The 24,163-nt window shown below is 40.5% G+C and overlaps 1 protein-coding gene across 2 annotated transcripts in view; it reads left to right on the top strand.

Annotated features, from left to right (window-relative positions):
• Positions 1-24,163, top strand: part of LOC110528276 (protein FAM219A) — a 24,735-nt gene extending 572 nt beyond the window's left edge. Inside the window, exons 2-6 of one of the 2 annotated variants that reach the window (XM_021610212.2) lie at positions 18,358-18,460; positions 20,390-20,480; positions 21,351-21,434; positions 22,899-22,953; positions 23,502-24,163. In XM_021610212.2, coding sequence (XP_021465887.2) covers positions 18,358-18,460; positions 20,390-20,480; positions 21,351-21,434; positions 22,899-22,953; positions 23,502-23,660 — 492 coding nt within the window. In that variant the 3' untranslated portion in view covers positions 23,661-24,163. Of the gene's footprint in view, positions 1-18,357; positions 18,461-20,389; positions 20,481-21,350; positions 21,435-22,898; positions 22,975-23,501 lie in introns of both variants that reach the window. The other variant, XM_021610211.2, reaches the window with a different exon arrangement.

Here is a 24,163-nt window from a genome sequence, read left to right as displayed (position 1 = left end):
GAGTCTTCGTTTGCATTGCTTCTGACCGATAACATTTGATTGAATGGACTTCGTCTGGCCATCGTTGACATCGATTAGTCTTTAACTAAACTGGTGACGTGTTATTTCTTGTGATTTGGGGATGGGGAAGAGCTTGCTTCGATATGTTAACGGTTGCTGCTGGTGGGGTGAATAGCTGTTGTCTCCGGCTGATGCATAGTCCCAGCCAATGATTTATATATACACTAGATGACAGCGATGTTTTGAAGCCACCGCGCCTCCATCTTCGCAAAAAATATTCTGGAAGCTTAGTAATGCATACATAAGTCTACATTTGTTTTTGCCGTTTATTCTATTAGACACCTTAATGCACACCAGTGGCGACCCATCATTCAGGACAGGAGGGGCAGAGCCCCACGTTTTTTGTTGTTGCCTGTTTTACATGTTATTTTGGCATTAATACGTGTCACAAATCAGTTTACAAACAATGTAAAAAAGTATATATGTCATTGAGTTAGAGGTCTTGGTGGTTCCAAACTTCTTCCATTTAAGAATGATGGAGGCCAATGTGTTCTTGGGGACCTTCAATGCTGCGGAAATGTTTTGGTACCCTTCCCCAGGTGTGTGCCTCACACAATCCTGTCTCAGAGCTCTACAGACAATTCCTTAAACCTCATGGCTTGGTTTTTGCTCTGACATGCACTGTCAACTGTGGGACCTTATATAGACTGCCGATTACATTGCACTCCACGAGGAGACTGCGTGGCAGGCTGACTACCTGTTACGTGAGTGCAGCAAGGAGCCAAGGTAAGTTGCTAGCTAGCATTAAACTAATCTTATAAAAAACAATCAATCTTAACATAATCACTAGTTAACTACACATGGTTGATGATATTACTAGTTTATCTAGCTTGTCCTGCGTTGCATATAATCTATGCGGTGCCTGTTAATTTATCATTGAATCACAGCCTACTTTGCCAAATGGGTGATGATTTAAAAAGCGCATTCGTGAAAAAAGCACTTTCGTTGCACCAATGTGTACCTAACCATAAACATCTTTGCTTTTCTTAACATCAATACACAAGTATGTATTTTAAACCTGCATATTTAGTTAATATTGCCTGTTAACATTAATTTTTTTTAACTAGGGAAATTGTGTCACTTTTCTTGCGTTCAGTGCAAGCAGAGTTAGGGTATGTGCAGCAGTTTGGGTCGCCTGGCTCATTGCGAACTGTGTTAAGACCATTTCTTACTAACAAAAAACGTAATTAATTTGCCAGAATTGTACATAATTATGACATAACATTGAAGGTTGTGCAATGTAACAGCAATATTTAGACTATATTTTGCCACCCATTAGATAAAATACGTAACGGTTCTGTATTTCACTGAAAAAATAAATGTTTTGTTTTCGAAATGATAGTTTCTGGATTTGACCATATTAATGAACTAAGGCTCGTATTTCTGTGTGTTATCTTCTTTGGGATAGGGGGCAGCATTTTCACTTTTGGATGAATAGCGTGCCCAGAGTGAACTGCCTACTACTCAGTCCCAGATGCTTCTTGTTACATCTCCATTGCACCAGGGCAATGTTTTGACTCAAGAATGAAAAATGTGAAATTTCTTATTGGTCTGAAAAAACAAATTCCAACAATTCTTCAGGGTCTTTAATGATTGACGTTGTTAGCATATTGCATCTCTGTGAAAGCTTCCCCCAAAGAGATTTTAAGTACAATTTCGACACATTTCTTTTGGTTTTGTTGACCTCTATTCAGTCATGGTCAAGAAGTATGCCTTCTCTGTCGTGATAGTCTTGAATAGACTTGTCTTTGCTCTCTTGATCTGTGACCGATGCAGGATAGCATGAAGCCATTTGCTTACATCTTAAGAAGGTCTTGATGTATTCTTTAAAAAGTGTGTCTGATTTCCTGGAAAAGTTCCACACTTCAAAGATTTTGGCCACACTATACCCCATCTCTAGAACCTTAGAGAGTTCAACTGTCAAGGCTCTTTCTTGATCTGAGTGATCACAAGGGTTTTCCTGGTTGTTGTTTTCACTGCAGGCGCGACAAAGGGGAAAGAAAAGTTTTCCTTGAGGTCCCTTGTAAGGCAACACTGGTATTAACAAACCCCTAGGAGGGTAGACAGTTGCTTTGATCAGACCAAAATAGATTTGGGGTTAGTCAGTCGCGGTGAATAATTTCAGGATTCCCCATAGGATAGCATGCGGAAGTCATTACATGAGGATAAAGTGATGTAAAATCTACATATCCTATTGTCTCGTCGGGTTGCACTACATACCCCAATGTTAAAGCATTGGTACGTACTCCATACAAGGTCTGTCGTGGTTCCAAGGGTTCTGGTGTGTCAAAGCTGGAAAGGAAGGCTCGAACATGAGGATCAGACTTTTTGAGTGCGATCCATTCATGCGCCCACATCACATTCACTTTTAACCCGTAAGTAGCCTGTAAAGATTCCAATTTGTCTTGAAACTCTTTTGGGTTAGGACACACGTCCTGGGGCACAAAGCAAGATTTACAACCATGGAAGAAACAACCGTTGTACTCAAACAAGCGTGCCCAAATTAAACTGCCTTCTTCTCAGGCCCAGAAGCTAGGATATGCAAATAATTGGTGGATTTAGATAGAAAACACTCTAAAGGTTCCAAAACTGTACATTTTTTAATTGATGTATTTATTTCACCTTTATTTAACCAGGTAGGCAAGTTGAGAACAAGTTCTCATTTACAATTGCGACCTGGCCAAGATAAAGCAAAGCAGTTCGACACATACAACGACACAGAGTTACACATGGAGTAAAACAAACATACAGTCAATAATACAGTATAAACAAGTCTATATACGATGTGAGCAAATGAGGTGAGATAAGGGAGGTAAAGGCAAAAAGGCCATGGTGGCAAAGTAAATACAATATAGCAAGTAAAACACTGGAATGGTAGATTTGCAATGGGAGAATGTGCAAAGTAGAAATACAAATAATGGAGGTGCAAAGGAGCAAAATAAATAAATAAATTAAATACAGTAGGGAAAGAGGTAGTTGTTTGGGCTAAATTATAGGTGGGCTATGTACAGGTGCAGTAATATGTGAGCTGCTCTGACAGTTGGTGCTTAAAGCTAGTGAGGGAGATACAGTGCCTTGCGAAAGTATTCGGCCCCCTTGAACTTTGCGACCTTTTGCCACATTTCAGGCTTCAAACATAAAGATATAAAACTGTATTTTTTTGTGAAGAATCAACAACAAGTGGGACACAATCATGAAGTGGAACGACATTTATTGGATATTTCAAACTTTTTTAACAAATCAAAAACTGAAAAATTGGGCGTGCAAAATTATTCAGCCCCTTCAGTGAGGATCTCTGAATGATCCAATGTTGACCTAAATGACTAATGATGATAAATACAATCCACCTGTGTGTAATCATGTCTCTGTATAAATGCACCTGCACTGTGATAGTCTCAGAGGTCCGTTAAAAGCGCAGAGAGCATCATGAAGAACAAGGAACACACCAGGCAGGTCCGAGATACTGTTGTGAAGAAGTTTAAAGCCGGATTTGGATACAAAAAGATTTCCCAAGCGTTAAACATCCCAAGGAGCACTGTGCAAGCGATAATATTGAAATGGAAGGAGTATCAGACCACTGCAAATCTACCAAGACCTGGCCGTCCCTCTAAACTTTCAGCTCATACAAGGAGAAGACTGATCAGAGATGCAGCCAAGAGGCCCATGATCACTCTGGATGAACTGCAGAGATCTACAGCTGAGGTGGAAGACTCTGTCCATAGGACAACAATCAGTCGTATATTGCACAAATCTGGCCTTTATGGAAGAGTGGCAAGAAGAAAGCCATTTCTTAAAGATATCCATAAAAAGTTTGCCACAAGCCACCTGGGAGACACACCAAACATGTGGAAGAAGGTGCTCTGGTCAGATGAAACCAAAATTGAACTTTTTGGCAACAATGCAAATGTTATGTTTGGCGTAAAAGCAACACAGCTGAACACACCACCATGTTTGACAGTGGGGATGGTGGCAGCATCATGGTTTGGGCCTGCTTTTCTTCAGCAGGGACAGGGAAGATGGTTAAAATTGATGGGAAGATGTATGGAGCCAAATACAGGACCATTCTGGAAGAAAACCTGATGGATTCTGCAAAAGACCTGAGACTGGGACGGAGATTTGTCTTCCAACAAGACAATGATCCAAAACATAAAGCAAAATCTACAATGGAATGGTTCAAAAATAAACATATCCAGGTGTTAGAATGGCCAAGTCAAAGTCCAGACCTGAATCCAATCGAGAATCTGTGGAAAGAACTGAAAACTGCTGTTCACAAATGCTCTCCATCCAACCTCACTGAGCTCGAGCTGTTTTGCAAGGAGGAATGGGAAAAAATTTCAGTCTCTCGATGTGCAAAACTGATAGAGACATACCCCAAGCGACTTCCAGCTGTAATCGCAGCAAAAGGTGGCGCTACAAAGTATTAACTTAAGGGGGCTGAATAATTTTGCACGCCCAATTTTTCAGTTTTTGATTTGTTAAAAAAGTTTAAAATATCCAATAAATGTCGTTCCACTTCATGATTGTGTCCCACTTGTTGTTGATTCTTCACAAAAAAATACAGTTTTATATCTTTATGTTTGAAGCCTGAAATGTGGCAAAAGGTCGCAAAGTTCAAGGGGGCCGGATACTTTCGCAAGGCACTGTAAGTGTTTCAAGTTTCAGAGATTTTTGTAGTTCGTTCCAGTCATTGGCAGCAGAGAACTGGAAGGAGAGGCGGCCAAAGAAATAATTGGTTTTGGGGGTGACTAGAGAGATATACCTGCTGGAGCGTGTGCTACAGGTGGGAGATGCAATGGTGACCAGCGAGCTGAGATAAGGGGGGACTTTACCTAGCAGGGTCTTGTAGATGACATGGAGCCAGTGGGTTTGGCGACGAGTATCAAGCGAGGGCCAGCCAACGAGAGCGTACAGGTCGCAATGGTGGGTAGTATATGGGGCTTTGGTGACAAAACGGATTGCACTGTGATAGACTGCATCCAATTTGAGTAGGGTATTGGAGGCTATTTTGTAAATGACATCGCCAAAGTTGAGGATTGGTAGGATGGTCAGTTTTACAAGGGTATGTTTGGCAGCATGAGTGAAGGATGCTTTGTTGCGAAATAGGAAGCCAATTCTAGATTTAACTTTGGATGGAGATGTTTGATATGGGTCTGGAAGGAGAGTTTACAGTCTAACCAGACACCTAAGTATTTGTAGTTGTCCACGTATTCTAAGTCAGAGCCGTCCAGAGTAGTAATGTTGGACAGGCGGGTAGGTACAGGTAGCGATCGGTTGAAGAGCATGCATTTAGTTTTACTTGTATTTAAGAGCAATTGGAGGCCACGGAAGGAGAGTTGTATGGCATTGAAGCTTGCCTGGAGGGTTGTTAACACAGTGTCCAAAGAAGGGCCGGAAGTATACAGAATGGTGTCGTCTGCGTAGAGGTGGATCAGAGACTCACCAGCAGCAAGAGCGACCTCATTGATGTATACAGAGAAGAGAGTCGGTCCAAGAATTGAACCCTGTGGCACCCCCATAGAGACTGCCAGAGGTCCGGACAACAGACCCTCCGATTTGACACACTGAACTCTATCAGAGAAGTAGTTGGTGAACCAGGCGAGGCAATCATTTGAGAAACCAAGGCTGTTGAGTCTGCCGATGAGGATGTGGTGATTGACAGAGTCGAAAGCCTTGGCCAGATCAATTAATTAATGAATGAAATTGAAATTAATTAATTAATTAATTAATTGAAATTAATGTATGTGAGTATAACAGAACTGATTTGGCAGGTGAAAACCTGAGAAAAATCAGTTCAGGGAGTAGGATTTTTCTTTTTTTGTAGTTTTCTATTCAATGCCATTACAGTATCCATTGACTTAGATCTTAAATTGCAGTTCCTATGCCTTCCACTAGATGTCAACAGTTTTAAGAAATTGTTTCAGGCTTGTATTCTGAAAAATGAGGGAGTAAGAGCAGTCTGAATTATTGGACCCTGCTGTGTGACAGAGCTTTTCATGCGTGCGACCGAGAGAGTGCCTTTCTTGTTTACCTTTTATATTGACGACGTTATTGTCCTGTTTAAATGTTATCGATTATTTGGGCTAAAAACAACCTGAGGATTGAATATAAACATCGTTGACATGTTTCTATGAACTTTACGGATACAATTTGGATTTTTCGTCTCCCTGTTGTGACTGCGTTTGAGCCTGTGGATTACTGAAGAAAACGTGCAAACAAAACTGAGGTTTTCGGATATAAAGAGATACTTTGTCGAACAAAAGGAACATTCGGGCTACTCGGGCCCAGAAGATATGATATGCATATAACTGGTAGATTTGGATAGAAAACACTCTAAAGTTTCCAAAACTGTTACAATAGTGTCTGTGAGTATAACAGAACTGATTTAGTAGGCGAAAACTTGAGAAAAATCCATTCAGGAAGTTGTTTTTTTTTGTTTTTGTAGTTTTCTATTCAATGCCATTACAGTATCCATTGACTTAGGACTCATTTTACAGTTCCTATGCCTTCCACTAGATGTCAACAGTCTTTAGAAAGTTTCAGGCTTGTATTCTTATAAATGAGGGAGTAAGACCAGTCTGAATGAGTGGAACCTACCATGTCGCAGAGCTTTTTCATGCGCATGTGCATTTCTTGTTTACCTTTTATATTGACGATGTTATTGTCCGGTTGAAATATAATAGATCATTTAGGCTAAAAAACAACCTGAGGATTGAATATAAACATCGTTTGACATGTTTCTATGAACTTTACGGATACAATTTGGATTTTTTGTCTGATTGTTTTGACTGTGTTTGAGCCTGTGGATTACTGAAGAAAACGCGCTAACAAAACGGAGGTTTTTGGATATAAAGAGTCTTCATCGAACAAAAGGAACATTTATCGAGTAAATGAATGTCTTCGGATTGCCACCATATGAAGATCATCAAAGGTAAGGGATTAATTTTATCTCTATTTCTGAGTTTTGTAAAGCTTCTGCTTGGCTGGTTACTGTTTGTAATAATTTGTCAACTGGGCTATGTTCTGGGCTAGGTATGTTCTGGGCTAGGTATGATTTGTATATATTTTATGACACTGTGGTTGGTTTAACAAGAAGTTCATCTTTAAACCTATGTAAAATATGTTTTTTTTTTGTGAATTTTTATTGGCGCTCTGCAATCTCACTGGATGTTGGCCAGATGGGACGCTAGCATCCCACGTACCTTAGAGAGGTTAAGGATAGAAGCGGCCAGCGACGTAATTGTTCACGATTTCGGAAAAGACTGTCCAGCTTATTCATCAGAGTTATGAATATAGGGTAATCAATCAATTTAAAGCTAAACACAAGCATAAAAAAGTTTACATCCTTTCAGGCTTTGGAAAATGCATATGAAGTGACAGACTTTGTCGCTTTTGTACTATCAAATTGTTCACATGCTAAAATCGTCACTTTGGAGTCGTTGAAGAGATCCTTATGGCTTTCAAATCACTGCGCCCGCATACAAGCTCTTCCAATGCATAGCCTGTCAGGGTTGTACCACTCAGGGCCTGTTCAATTTGACAGAGCGCTAGCCTTATCTTAAGCCATTCTCTCATACGCTGCACAGGAGAAAAACTCCCGGGTTTTGCATGATAAAGGGGTTTGGGACCACTGTCTGTGAAAATCTTCACAGTTGAATCCTCAGGTTGGAATATGTAAGCCATATGTCCATCACTCGTATCTTAAAACATTCAGGGGCCTCATATAAAATGCCCTTGATGCTTTTATCATAGGGTTCGTGACAAGAGATGCATAGCACCCTGAGAATTGGCCTAGGAGACATAATTTTCTGTTTAATGTTCTGGGTTTTATTTTTAAAATCTTGTTTAGTGTTCTGGGGCCGCATGTGTTGTTCTGGGTCTTATTTATAATGCGTCTGCGGCCAACACAATCCCACCTCCCCCCGGACATTCCTGTTTCATAGACAACAACCCTAAGGGCAATAAAATAGGTGGGGTGTGGGTCCATCCTCTTTGAAATGTTCAAACACATTCCCCCCAGTTCAACCAGGTCCCTACACATCAATCCTCATGACAACTTCAAAGGTATAGATGCAATATAGATATAAAATAACACACCCTCTAACACGCGACAATAGGAGCAGGACGCAATTATATGGCCATAACCACGTGACACCTTCCTGCCAGGATATCCTGTCCGGAAGCCCATATTTGGGCATGTACGCGTCATCCGGACATAGGGTCATAAATCAGATGTTTGACGCGCGCCGTCTACTTTATTCTCTCTATTGATTACAGTTCAGTGTTCACCATAGTGCCCACGAAGCTCATCACTTCGCTTATGACCCTGGGACTAAACACCTCCCTCTGCAACTGGATCCTGGACTTCCTGGTGGTAAGGGTAGGCAACAGCACATCTGCCACTCTGATCCTCAACACTGGGACACCTCAGGGGTGTGTACTTAGTCCCCTCCTGTATTCCCTCTTCACCCACGACTGCGTGGCCAAACACCACTCCATCATTACCATCATTAACACCATCATTAAGTTTGCTGACGACACAACACTGGTAGGCCTGATCACCAGCAATGATGAGACTGCCTATAGGGAGGAGGTCAGAGACCTGGCAGCGTGGTGCCAGGACAATGTCTCCCTTAATATGAGCAAGACAAAGGAGCTGATCGTAGACTACAGGAAAAGGCAGGTCGAACAGGCCCCCATTAACATCAACAGGGCTGTAGAGGAGTGGGTCGAGAGTTTGGTGTCCACATGACCAACGATCTATCATGGCCCAAACATACCAAGACAGTCGTGAAAAGGGCACGACAAAACCTTTTCCCCCTCAGGAGACTGTAAAGATTTGGCTTGGGTCCCCAGATCCTCAAAGTTCTACAGCTGCACCATCGAGAGCATCCTGACCGGTTGCATCACCGCCTGGTATGGTAACTGCTCTGCATCTGACCGTAAGGCGCTACAGAGGGTAGTGCGTATGGCCCAGTACATCACTGGGGCCAAGCTTCCTGCCATCCAGGACCTATATAATAGGCGGTGTCAGAGGAAAGCCCATAGAATTGTCAAGATATCAGGTCACCCAAGTCATAGACTGTTTTCCTGCTACCTCACGGCTAGTGGTACCGGAGCGCCAAGGCTAGGACCAAAAGGTTCCTTAACACTTTCTTCCCCCAAGCCATAAGACTGCTGAACAATTAATCAAATGGCCATCGGACTATTACATTGACACCCCCACCACCTCCATGTACAAATTACCTCTAACCTATACCCCCGCACACTGACTCAGTACCGGTACTCCCTGTATATAGCCTCTTTGTTGTTATGTTATTGTGTTACTTTTTACTATTTTTTTTTTTTACATTACTTTATTTGGTAAATCTTTTCTTATCTCTTCTTGAACTGCATAGTTGGTTAAGGGCTTGTAAGTAAGCATTTCACGGTAAGGTCTACACTTGTTCTATTCGACACATGTGACAAATAAAATTTGATTTGAGCTAGCTAACTAAGCAAATCGCTTTACTATTTTTAAACTTTGTCAATTTACCAACAGTAACCAGCTAAATGTTAACTTTCTGGCTCCCTTTTATTGTTTGTGTTACCGGACAACTGTCGGGCACTTTTATTGTTCATGTAACGTTAGTTGGCCAAACCTAAAGTTGTCTGCCAACTTAGCTAACGTTAGCGTCCGTCAACTAACTTGAAGTCCTTAACATTAACCCTGAAGGCATTATTGACTTATTGACATATGATAGTTCCTAGGGTCCTTGTTAACATTAACCTTAGCCATACTGTTTGTCATGATATAACATATCAAACAATAACCATAACTTAAACATACTTTAATTTTGCATATAACTTACATACATTTTTAGGTGACATCAATTCACCTTGGCTTTCTACTGGGACCTCATAGACACCGACTGGGTTTTAATAGAGACCGATGTGCGAGCAAGGTGATCCAGATGATGAGCTGTTCTCTCCAGAGGATTCCACAGGACAACGTTTATATGTGGTATCACACAGCAGGTAAAGGGTGCCTTTTAATGGTGATTCATAACCTTTTGAGAATTATGGTGTGGTAAACAGTTGGTATGAGTACATTTACTGCTTGATTCCCATGAATATAGAAGTGTAAACATCGTACAACTTCATGTGAAATTCATGTAAAGCCTTATAGTAGTTCCGATACATATTTCGGAGATTGGTCTTCCATTGCGGACCTGCACCCTAATTCTCAAAAGGTTATGAATCACCATTAAAAGGCGTCCTTTACCTTCTGTGTGGTTTGCGAATCACCATTAAAAGGTGCCCCTTACCTGCTGTGTGGTACCACATATCCCCATATGAATGGCATGATTGGTACAACCTTTTGGACCATTTAATGGGGTGTTTTGATCGGGTGTAGGGTTAATGTTAGCTTGAATTTGTGGATTCTTGACCTTGTTCCTCAGGCTCAAGGCTCAGGTATGACAACTAGGATAAATTATTTTAGAGAGAGTTTTCTTGCAGTGAGGACAGCTCAGGATTTTGGGGGGGATTTGTCATTGATAGCTGTTGCTTTGTTGTCCAAATCATAAACTGAATTGGTATGTAGTGTCAAATCAACACTACATATTGTGTATACCATCACCTGTCATCTTTACATTTCTTAGAATATCATGATGGGGGAAAGAGGGGGAAATTCATACGTTAAACAATTGTTTTGAAAGTCTATGCATCTTAAATTGTGGCATTTCTTCAACAGAACTTCTCTCTGCTGTCTGGTTCCTGAAAGATGTTGGCGACATCACTCACCCTCAAGCTCCACTAGCACATGCGCCCCACAACATTAGACATGAAACCGTCCTGTCCATCTTCAATACCTTAAGCAACACACACACAATGATATCCCCATAGACACGTAGGGTGGTTTGTGTCCATATTCTGTTTAAATGCATTTCCTGGTTTGCATGAATCTTCAGATTGTAAAATGTTCTGACTCATCACCTCTGATCAAGTTATTCCGCCAACGATTGAGAGAAATCTATCTTATTTTTAAACTTGTTTAGAACATTGTAACATTTCTTAATGGAAATTGAAAACTAAGGAAGACTTTACAGAAATATTGCCTAGGGGCCTCTTAAGTCTAGAGCCTGCACTGTTTATAGGTCTGTAACATCTACACTATGGTTCAAAAGTTTGAGGTCACTTAGAAATTGCGTTGTTTTTGAAAGAAAAGCAATTTTTTTGTCCATTAAAATAACATGAAATTGATCAGAAATACAGTGTAGACATTGTTAATGTTGTAAATGACTATTGTAGCTGGAAACTGGACGTTTTTTATGGAATATCTACATAGGTGTACAGAGGCCCATTATCAGCAACCTCCTGTGTTCCAATGGCACATTGTGCTAGCTAATCCAAGTGTATCTTTAGAAAACCCTTTTGCAATCATGTTAGCGCAGCTGAAAACTGTTGTGTTGATTTGAAGAAGCAATAAAACTGGCCTTCTTTAGACTAGTTGAGTATCTGGAGCATCAGCATTTGTGGGTTCAATTGCAGGCTCAAAATGGCCAGAAACAAAGAATTTTCTTCTGAAACTCATCAGTCTATTCTTGTTCTGAGAAATAAAGGCTATTTCATGCGAGAAATTGCCAAGAATCTGAAGATCTCGTACAACGCTGTATACTACTCCCTTCACAGAACAGCGTAAACTGGCTCTAACGAGAATGCACAACTGAGCAAGAGGACAAGTACATTACAGTGTCTAGTTTGAGAAACAGACCCCTCACAAGTACTCAATTGGCAGCTTCATTAATTAGTACCCGCAAAACACCAGTCTCAACGTCAACAGTGAAGAGGCGACTCCGGGATGCAGGCCTTCTAGGCAGAGGTCCTCTGTCCAGTGCCTGTGTTCTTTTGCCCATCTTAATCTTTTATTTTTATTCGCCAGTATAAGATGTTTTTTTCTTTGCAACTTTACCTAGAAGGCCAGCATCTCGGAGTCGCCTGTTCACTGTTGACGTTGAGACTGTGGTTTTTATTAAAATAAATATATACACACAGTTGAAGTCGGAAGTTTACATACACTTAAGTCATTAAAGCTAGTTTTTCAACCACTCCGCAAATTTCTTGTTAACTTTGGGCTGCAATCCCGTTAACGGGATGATATGACAACAGCCAGTGAAAGTGCAGGGCGCCTAATTCAAAACAACAGAAATCTCATAATTAAAATTCCTCAAACATACATGTATCTTTAAAGGTAGTCTTGTTGTTAATCCCACCAGTCTCCAATTTCATATAGGATTTACAGCGAAAGCACCACAAACGATTATGTTAGGTCACCACCAAGCCACAGAAAAACACAGCCATTTTCCCAGCCAAAGAGAGGAGTAACAAAAAGCACAACTGGAGAGAAAATGAATCACTAACTTTTGATGATCTTCATCAGATGACACTCATAGGACTTCCATGTTACATAATACATTTATGTTTTGTTTGATAAAGTTCACATTTATATAAAAAAATCTGAGTTTACATTGCATAGCCACATCGATTCAACAGAAATACTCATCAAAAATGTAGATGATAATACAAGTTATACATATGGAATTATAGGAAAAAGCAAACCATGCAATAATCTGAGACGGCGCTCAGAACAATCGAGTCAAATTAGCCACCATGTTGTAGTCAACATAAACCATAAATTACATGCTAAATTTTCCCTTACCTTTGATCTTTGTCAGCATGCACTCCAAGGAATCCCAGTTCCACAATAAATGCTTGATTTGTTCGATAATGTCCATTATTTATGTCAAATTAGGTACTTTTGTTAGCGGGTTTGGTATACATATCCTAACGCTCGTTCTTGTCAGCGTTAAGTCGGACAAAAACTTCAAAAATGTATATTACAGGTCGAAGAAACATTTCAAACTAAGTGCAGAATCAATCATTTAGGATGTTTTTTTTATCATTAATCTTAAATAAAGTTGCAAACGAAGTATTCCTTTTGGGTCTTCAGGAGCCATGGAACGCAGGTCGCTATCATGTGAAATGCGAATGACCAGAAAATGGCTGACTGCCAGACACCTGATTCATTCTGCTGTCATTCAGTCCCACAACACAGTAGAAGCCTCATTCAAATTTCTATAGACGGTTGACGGAAGCCCTAGGAAGTGAATCTCCATTCATATCTCAAAGGGGATTTCAATGGGAACTGTTTTGAGTACATACCAACCTCAAATTTCTCACTTCCTGTTTTGATTTCTCCTCAGGTTTTCGCCTGCCATATGAGTTCTGTTATACTCACAGACATCATACAAACAGTTTTAGAAACTTCAGAGTGTTTTCTATCCAATACTACTAATAATATGCATATATTATCAACTGAGACTGAGGAGCAGGCTGTTTACTTTGGGCACCTTATTCATCCAAGCTACTCAATACTGCCCCCCAGCCATAAGAAGTTAACAAACTATAGTTTTGGCAAGCCGGTTAAGACATCTACTTTGTGCATGACACAAGTAATTTTTCCAACAATTGTTTACAGACAGATTATTTCACTTATCTGTATCACAATTCCAGTGGGTCAGAAGTTTAATTGACTGCGCCTTTAAACAGCTTGGAAAATTCCAGAATATTACGTCATGGCTTTAGAAGCTTTTGAAAGGCTAATTGACCAAATTTGAGTAAATTGGAGGTGTACCTGTGGTTGTATTTCAAGGCCTACCTTCAAACTCAGTGCCTCTTTGCTTGACATCATAGGAAAATCAAAAGAAATCAGCCAATAACCAGCCACAAGTCTTGTTCATTCGTGGGAGCAATTTCCAAATGCCTGAAGTTACCACGTTCATCTCTACTAACAATAGTACACAAGTATAAACACCATGGGACCACCCAGCTGCCATTACAGCTCAGGAAGGAGACGCATTCTGTCTCCTAGAGATGAATGTACTTTGGTGCGAAAAGTGCAAATCAATCCCAGAACAACAGCAATGGACCTTGTGAAGATGCTGGAGTAAACAGGTACAAAAGTATCTATATCCACAGTAAAACGAGCCCTATATCGACATAACCTGAAAGGAAGAAGCCACTGCTCTAAAACCGCCATGAAAAAGCCAGACTACGTTTTTCAACTGTACATAGGGACAAAGATCGTACTTTTTGGAGAAATGTCCTCTGGTCTGATGAAACAAAAATACAACTGTTTGGCCATCATGACCGTCGTTATGTTTGGAGGAAAAAGGAGGAGTCTTGCAAGCCAAAGAACACCATCCCAACCGTGAAGCACGGAGGTGGCAGCGTCATGTTGTGGGGGTGCTTTGCTGCAGGAGGGACATGGTGCACTTCACAAAATAGATGGCATCACGAGGTAGAAAAATTATGTGGATATATTGAAGCAACAACTCAGTTAAAGCTTGGTCGCAAATGGGTATTCCAAATGGACAATGACCCCAAGCATACTTCCAAAGTTGTGGCAAAATGGCTTAAGGACAACAAAGTCATGGTATAGGAGTGGCCGTCACAAAGCCCTGACCTCAATCCCATAGAACATTTGTGGGCAGAACTTAAAAAGCGAGGCCTACAAACCTGACTCAGTTATAGCCAATGCTACCAAATACTAATTGAGTGTATGTTAACTTCTGACCCACTGGGAATGTGATGAAAGAAATAAAAGCTGAAATAAATAATTCTCTACTATTATTGACATTTCACATTCCTAACTGACCTAAGACAGGGAATTTTTACTAGGATTAAATGTCAGGAATTGTGATCAACTGAATTTAAATGTATTTGGCGAAGGTGTATGTATACTTCTGACTTCAACTGTGTATATTTATTTATTTATTTATTTATTTTTATATATATATATAAATATATAAATATATATTTATATATATATATATATATATATATATATATTTATATTTATATATAAATATATATTTATATTTATTTATATATATATAAATATATATATATATATTTATTTATTTATTTATATATATATATATATATATATATATATTTATATATAAATACATTTATTTATTTATATATATATTTATATATATTTATATATTGTTTTCAGCAATAGTAGCAGTGTGTTACAGCAGATCACACACCTCGGTCCGCATATTGACATGCCGAAGTTCTTCCACTAAAGGTCAGACCTCCACCTAGCATAGTGGCTTGCCGCTCAAGAACAGTAGTGGACAGATGAGCCATTGCCGACTATCGGCTTGCCGATGCTGCTGCCGGAGGCCCGACCGCTGCGAGCTGCTAACGGTGTGCCACCCAAAAAACTCTGGCAGGTCATTGTTAGCTGGGACATTACATCATTTTTTTAATGGTACATTTTGCTTTTTTGTTTTTACACTTACTGATCATTTCAAAATAATATTTCAATTCTATCTTTTAAACAGTGTGAAGATGGGTTTGTTCTCTGCCCACTTCATTTTATGGATAAAGAATCTGCCATTAAAAATAAACAAATTAACAATAAAAGTTCATTCAGGGTCCATATAATTTTGATCAAAATAAAACATAATATCACAGTCTTTCAAATGAACTTTAATAGTAGTTCCTTTTCAAATAAAATCTTCTAACTCACTCCAAATTCTTCTGACTTAAGAACAGTCCCAAAATAAATGGCCAAGAGTCACAACCACAAAACACATATTTGTTTTCTATAGCTATTTTGAATCTGTGTATAATAAACGTCTTTAAAGGTGTGCTTGACTGCTGTTGTTATTGCAGAACGCTCTGATCAACCCTTAAAGAGATGGGTTTGGCTAAAGCTTAAGAGGGTGTGAACAATGCTAAATGGGTGTAGACAAAGAAGGGCTCTCCAGTAGTAATACCAAAACATTCAAAGGCCATTTTCTCAAAAGTTTATCAACTTTCAAAGCAAAATTACTTTCCCATTGTTCCTCAACTGTAGTGTTTGATATACCATTTTGTATCTCTGAGTCTCTATTTTTATCCAATGTATAAAATAAACACAATTTTACATTTTGCTACTTTTAAGACCGATTTGAGCCGGTCGGTCACACATACCCATCAGAAACCACAGCTAATGAAATCACTGTAACCCTTAACAGAAAGTTGCAGTCTGTTCTGAAGTGGGTGGCCAATAATAAACAGGTCCTGTAGATCTCTAAAACTAAGAGCATTGTATTTGGTACAAATCATTCCCTAAGTTCTAGACCTCAGCTGAATCTGGTAATGAATGTTGTGGCTGTTGAACAAATTGATGAGATTAAATTACTTGCTGTTACCTTACATTGTAAACTGTCATGTCAAAACATATAGATTCAATGGTTGTAAAGATGTGGAGAGGTCTTCTGTAATAAAGAAATGCTCTGCTTTTTTGACACAACTCTCCAAAAAGCAAGTCCTGCAGGCTCTAGTTTAGTCCTATTTTGATTACTGTCCAGTTGTGTGGTTGAGTGCGGCAAGGAAAAGCCTAGTTAAGCTGCAGCTGGACCAGAACAGAGCGGCATGTCTTGCTCTTCATTGTAACCAGAGGGCTGATATAAATGCTACGCATGTCAGTCTCTCTTTGCTAAGAGTTGAGGAGAGACTGCTTCTTTTTATAAGAAACATCCATGTGTTGAAAATCCCAAATTGATTACACACACACTTACCCCACCAGACATGCCACCAGGGGTCTTTTCACAGTCCCCAAATCCCCTTTTTTTTTTTAAGTACAGTATTATACAGAGCCAATATTGCATGGAAAAAGTATTGCATTGAAAGGCAAACCTGGTTTAAAAAAAACAGATAAAACAAAACCTAACTGCACAACTGGGGCGGCAGGGCAGTGGTTATAGCGGTGGACTAGCAACCGGAAGGTTGCAAGTTCAAGTCCCCAAGCTGACAAGGTACAAATCTGTCGTTCTGCCCCTGAACAGGCAGTTAACCCACTGTTCCTAGGCCGTCATTGAAAATAAGAATTTGTTCTTAACTGACTTGCCTTTTTAAATAAAGGTAAAATAAAATAAACAACGCCTCTCCCCTATTTGACCTAGATAGTTTGTGTGTATGTGTAGGCCTCGTGTGCCTTTAAAACATTGTTTGATGTAGTTCTGTCCTTGAGCTGTTCTTGTTTATTCATTTTACATAAATGTGATATTTCAGTTTATATTTTAATATGCATTTGTACAGAAAAAGAAAAACCTATTTTTGCTTTGTCATTAGGGGCTATTGTGTGTAGATTGATGAGGAGAAAAAAACAATTTAATCAATTTTAGAATAAGGCTGTAAAGTAACAACATTTGGGGTCTGAAAACTTTCCGAATGCACTGTATGTTATGTTTCATGTTTTGTGTGGACCCAAGGAAGAGTAGCTTCTGCTTTTGCAACAGCTAATGGGGATCCTAATAAAATCCCAAAATGGAGGCTATTGCTTAATGACATGTCTGTCTACAGTGTAGACTCTACACAGTACCTGTTTAAATGTAATAAACTGTGCTTGTTAAACTGAAGGCAGCAGAATGGGAAAACTGCAGGGGAGGGAGTTGTTTCAGGCCCTGCCTGCTGTGCCGGTTGTTAGTGGTCTGTTGTTTCAACACGTCAGCCAGTTAGTTCCCTGGAGAGGATGCAGCGTTTTTTTCAGGCTGCCTTGCAGGCCTCGCCCATGTGGGTTCTCCACTCCGGCCTACTTTAGCTGGCTGTAACAGGGCTAGGCTTTTGGTGAACATAATGCAGGGCTCTGTCAGTGGAGTAGGCCGACCAGTCAGCCAACCAGACCCTCAACCACCCAGCAGTTCTTGCCTGTGTCCCAAGTGGCAACCTATTCCCTTTATCGTGCACTACTCAAATGTAATTAACTTTTTTAGAGAATAGGGTGCCATTTGGGACGCTATTCCCTCTCTCTTACCACTGGAGCTCCAAAAGGAATACCCTCTGTTCTGTCACAGACCCCAGGGTGCCGTCACTCACAGAAAGCCACACTGGCCTACTCCCAGCTCAGCCTCGCCAGTAGAGTGCTCTGGCAGTGGCAACTGACCTAGCAGAGTCACAGACAGGCACATATACACGTACACACACTGAACAGTAGCCTCTGTCACCGGCTTTCACCTCACGTGAGCAGAGCCTAACCTAAACAGTAAAATATAACCCCCCCCCCCCCTATTTCCACCTGTTGTTATGCTGCAATGGTTTGCCTGTTTTGGAATTGCAAATGGGGCTGTTGTTTATGGAAGCTGATTTGTGCCGTAGGGGTCAAATGTAAAACAACCACAGCAAATCTTGAAATGTGAACACATCTAATAGAAAATGTCCTTATCAAACATGGGAAAAGTATCATCTGTTTTTGTTCTGCAGCAGGACCCAGCAGCATCTGACACCTCTGAGGCTGACTCTGACACTAGAGAAGGTGAGACGGTGGCCATGAACTACAAGCCCTCCCCACTGCAAGTGAAAATAGGTGAGCCTTATTATAGCATCTCCACCAGACACACACACACACACACACACACCTCCACTCCTCGTTCCCTACATATGTACAGCATCACAGAATCACTGTGCCTGTGTTTACTAACACATGGTGACCTTCACTAAGACCATCTCTGTCTATCCATTTTTAAATCATTCAGTCTGTCAGTCAATATACAGTTTAACAACATACAACTACCAGCTGTAGCATTTGAGTGAATTCATAAATTGAAAAACATCTTCATTGCCAGAATCTCACAGTATCCCTTTTAATTAGTTAATTAAGTAATTCTCTCAGTCAGTAGTTCATCTATTATTTTGCAACAACGCTGTGTTCTGTGAGTGAGCACAATAAATATTTCTGATGGGTGTATACAAAAGTGGGATTGAACCTTCACAGTTTTGATATTGCTTTTCTTCCTATTAGGCTACATGCAGCACTTCATGCAAGAACCATGTAGAAAGGCAGGTTCTGCCAGATGCACTGAAGTGATGCAATTCTTCTTTGCCATGAACTGTATCTCTGGAACATTATTCCTTTACCACGTTATGTGGAATGTTTCGGCATAGAGCTGTCAAAATAGGTTCTGAGTTACTGACTGATAATGCCATAGTTGAATATGAATATCTGGGCTGTTTCCTCCATGAATAAAGTTTCAGTGTATTAATCTTCCTTAATCTTCCTATGGTTGTTTGGGGTTTATTGGCCAAAGCCAATACCCAGATTCTGCTGGAGCCACATAAAGATCCTCTTTGATTGACAGTCTAGCAGTGGCAGGCTGAATTTACTCACTGTATTCTGGGGCAACAACTTTGAAAAAGCAATGAGGTGACAACTTCCAATCCCATAACCATATCTCCCTCCCTCTGTCTCTCCTGCACTCAGTTGATCAGCAGCACTGTGCTTCAGAGATTAAGTAAATAAAGTGTCAGGTTTATGGTAATTGGGCTTTGCATCACAATCATCTCTTGACAGCTTGGTTATTCTTTACTGCACTGCAGGGGAATTCCAATCACACATGCCCCAGTGTGGAAGTCATATAGAAGTCAAGCCCAAAGTTTACAATAACTACTGACATGCCCCTCCAGTAGGAATAGGCTTATATGAGGTATCAATGACCACAGTGTTCTGTGTCAGCACAACCAGTGTTGCAGTGCAGTTGCCTACTTATATTGATTTTAGTCATTTTCAGGTGGAAGATAGTGATAGACCTGAATGTTAACAAATAAATTATAGACCAACTAAAGAAGGAATGGGCAACTTATTTAATTGTTTTACTCAGTCGATGACTAACTGTTGCAAGTTAGAATTTGGTTGTGCGTCAGCAGTTTTTCTCATGTTATGTCAGTCACTGACAGCCACTCAATTATCCCATGTCAGCTTAACAATTTTAGTTTGGTAAGTTAGTCTAGCAGACAGCTGTCTAAATTTAGTAATCATAGCCGAATTACCAGCCGAGGGGCTCCCATTGATTTTGTTAGCCAGTCTCAAAATGTGTATAATTGCAGGAAATTAGCTGTAAAACAGTTAATGTTGCTCTCCCTGTGGGAAAATGAATAGAATTGCATGAATTGCAGACCTGTGAGCAACTACGGCCCCTCATGATGAGTTCAGATTTTTTGTGGCCCCCACCCCCATCAAAGTTGCCCATCCCTGCACTACATGAATAGAAGCAGATGAACAAGCAAATAAATTGAATACATTGTGGAAAATGGTAGTAGTATTTCATCTGATACAGATCGAAGAAGGGGGATGGGGTTTACAGTCATCGTTTTACGTCAGATAGCAAAACGATTCGGTCTGCACTGAAACTGGAGGCTCGGGAGTTGAGTACTGTGTGTTGAGCAGGAAGGACTCCCCGGATGACAATGGGGGGACAGTTTTATTCATGTATATGATGGAATCTCCTGTGATTGGCAGAGAAACAGAGAGAGCTGGCCAGGAAGGGCTCAGTAAAGAATAGCCCCGTCAACCACCAACCAAAGAAGAACAACGTCATGGCCAGAACACGGTAACAATAAAGATCACACTATTGGTTTCCTATGTTTTTAACATGCTCTTCTTATTATTTGTCCCCACGTCATTTCACGGCAGCTTGGTGCTTGGTTGACTTCTTTTGTAACATTTTGTACAGTCCCTTCAATTTGAAATTCTATAACAAGTTAGAGAAAGGTTTGTCTGTAAACTCTTACGCAGAGAAAGAACAGCCATTCAAAGAATTTCTACACCAACCCTGCAAGGGGACAGCCAACCAGTGTATCTGATGACACTTAACATTTAAAACATAAACCATTAATATTTCAAACAGGGATTTTAGAAATGGTATCCTTGTGGATTGTGAATGCTAAACTCAGACTCACTTTAGTTGAAAAACCTTGGGCCTGGTTCAGTCAAACCCACTAACAGGGGCCCATTCCCTTTGTCTGTAATCCTAGTCCCTGGGTGGATTATCAGATATGGTAGAGCAGCTCCCTCTAAACCCAGAGCCCCAGTTTATAGGCAGCAGCCACATTAGCCTGGAGGCCAGAGATTACCCCAAAGCGCACTAACCAGGCTAGGAGAGTGCTAAGCCTTGCTGTGGCTGACTAGGACAGTTGCTGCTGCTGATGTTGAGGCTGGTTCATGGTATTTATGATTTCACAGTTTTGTCCCAGATTTAGCCACGTGTCTATTGTATTCAAGAGATCGGAAGAGGAAACCAGAATATCATCATTTTGGCGCCACAGTAACTGGAATTTAGCTAAGATTTGACTTTGAGGAGTACCCCCATTTATCTTCTGCTAAATTTGATTACAGGGTTGGTGGCTCTCACCTCCTCTTCACACACCTCCTATGTTTTATGCTTCTAATCTCCAAGACTTTCTTCTCTCATCTTCTTTAGTTTGGTGGTGCCAAACAAAGGCTACTCCTCTTTAGACCAGACCAGCCCGGATGAGAAGCCCCTGGTAACGCTGGACACAGACAGGTAACAGTGAATGTAATGTTACTCTGGGATTTAAACAAGGCGAGAAAAAGAATCCTTATTGAAACAAATCTCACATCTTGCTAATGTCTTGGGCTACTTTCTCTAAAACTGGTGTCCAACAGCCCTGTTCCAGAGATCCACTGTGAGCCTTCAGCCTTTTAAAGCGCTGTCACAATGCATGGGGAACTACTTTCCTGAATTCCATACAGCCTGAAAGATTAGCCCCTGCCAGAAAAAAGAGTGACACGACTCGAGAAAAGTTTGCAGTTACAGCTCTGCTCCGAGTCTCTCTCTTAGCAGGCAGAGGCATTCCCAAATGAGGGAACATCTTCTCCCAGTGTGCCGGATTAGAGGGCTTGTGATTTGTACCACCGGGAAAAGAGGCTCAGGGTCCTCCCTCCTACTGTGCTCCCAGTGCTCCCTGCACAGTGTAGAGACAGAAGGTTTGTGTCCCAAATGGCACCCTATTCCTTTAATAGTGCATTACTTTTGATTAGGGCCCGTGTCAAAAGTAGTGCACTATAAAGGGAATAGGGTGCCATTTGGGACGCACCCATGGGTCCCCCACCCTGTGTTGTTGTTGTTTTCCATCATGTTCTCAGCCGATGGGATCTCCTTTACTGATCCCAGCTTTCTGTTACCCATCCAAATGATAATGTCATGTTCTCTCTCTCACTCCCTCACACACACACAAACACACAGAGAGAGAGAGAGACACTTGTTTGTCTCCCTTATTCCAGCTATGCATGCACACTCACTCCCTCAGTTATTCTCTTTCTGTTGTTCTCTCTTTGTCTCTCTTACACACACTGGCACTCAATTTCACTCTCATTGTTGTTCTCGGTCTCCTCTCTCACACACGCTTTTGTATTATGTTATGTGCCCTTACTCGAACACACACTAAGAAACACGTAAACACATGCATTAATACATGAAAGTGCATACAGTACGTGTTTGTGTTGAGGTTGTTGTCTTGAGTTTGGGCGTGTCTGATAGAGTTCAGCGTCATTAAGAATGCGGATCCTGACTCATTACTGGAGTCTAAATGAATGAATGAATAAATGAATCCTTCTGAAATGTCAGTCTTTGTGGTACCTTATTATCTACTAGGGAGATGCCTGGAGATATAAAATAACATAGCATTGCATTTTGATTTTCATAAATCTTTCTGGGAGAGTATACCCTGAAACACTGAACACTCAACAATTTCGAAAGTATCCGTCATTGTAAATAATAATTTGTTCTTAACTGACTTGCCTAGTTAAATAAAGAATAAATAAATAAAAGTATCCCAAAATGAGTTGAGAGTTCCTCTCTTTTTGTCTAGAAATTAAGCACCATAGTACAATATTGTACTATTTACGGATGTTTGACTTCTTTTACTGTCGCTATCAATCTTGTTTCTGTTGCCCCCTGGTGTTAGGGAGGTCCAGGAACCTTATTATTCATCTTTTCTTGTTTCAGTGATGATGACTTTGACATGTCCAGATACTCTTCGTCTGGATACTCCTCCGCCGAGGTGAGATGTCTGAGGGACCAGGTATCTATGCACTACATACAGTTAATTTCACCTCAACCCTGCTATAAGCTGTCATAGGCACTACATAACCTGTCATGACACGGTCCTGCTTATGTTAATTCCCATGGCCTTTATCCTGTAACCTGAATCTCATCTCTGACCACCATTCACTTTAGTCAATTTATAACTAAGAAGTTTCTATCAGTCATGATTTATCCATACATTACAATCAGCACTTGCTGACATCAATAAGGCTTCATCACCATTCATTTCTATTCATATATTCGTCTATATGTGTCTGTCTATAGATGTGTTTTAGTTGTCATTTTCTCCTTATTGTCTCACTACAGTTTAATCATTAGACACCATTACTTGGTGTTAGGTGTACGACTGACTATACAACGACTAGCACTAGCACGACCCATAGCAATTTTATAGTTCTGTATGTTGTACCTAAAACAAGTAAGATTTCAACTCAATAACGAGATGTGTGGTTCTTATTACTATGATTGTGAAATTATTATGTTTTTTTCCTCTGTCCCCTGTAGCAGATCAACCAGGATCTCAACATCCAGCTTCTGAAGGACGGTTACCGGCTCGATGAAATCCCTGACGATGAAGATCTGGATCTGATCCCGCCCAAATCAGTCAACCCCACCTGCATATGCTGCCAAGCCACCACCTCCTCAGCCTGCCAGATCCAATAGCCCCTCCCGCAATATACGCCATGACTCCGCCCTCTGCAGTGAGCTCAACTCACCACTGGGGCGGCGACAGGGAGAAAGAATGCAATGATCGGAGGGGGAGAAAAAAACAGAAGAATAGGTCTATTGGAATTAGTGTGGATATGAAAAGGGTGAAAATGCACAAAATATGTACTCCTATGGTAGGACATGTGCGTACATTTGTTTGTTATGTTCCAGTGAGGTACTAGGTTTTTTTGTCTGAGTAGTATTCTTGGAATAAACACAAGGACAAAAGAAGGACTCAAGAATGCAGTGTTTTCAAGATTGCCTGTTGTGGAATAGATCTTTGCCTTTGCATGTCCTCCTGAAAGTCTTTGTTTCTGTTACGGTATGTATGGAGGGATTAACAGCCAATGCACTGTGAGCATGGGAAAATAACAAACATTTGATTGAACAGAATGAATAGTTGTCTGAGTGTGTATCATGTCCAAAATTAAACAACTTCAGCATTACAACATTTAAAA

The sequence above is a fragment of the Oncorhynchus mykiss genome, chromosome 7 (genome assembly GCF_013265735.2).
Source record: "Oncorhynchus mykiss isolate Arlee chromosome 7, USDA_OmykA_1.1, whole genome shotgun sequence".
Lineage (NCBI taxonomy): Eukaryota > Metazoa > Chordata > Actinopteri > Salmoniformes > Salmonidae > Oncorhynchus > Oncorhynchus mykiss.
Note: the sequence above shows the minus strand (reverse complement) of the source record. Positions and strands in the feature narration are given on the sequence as shown.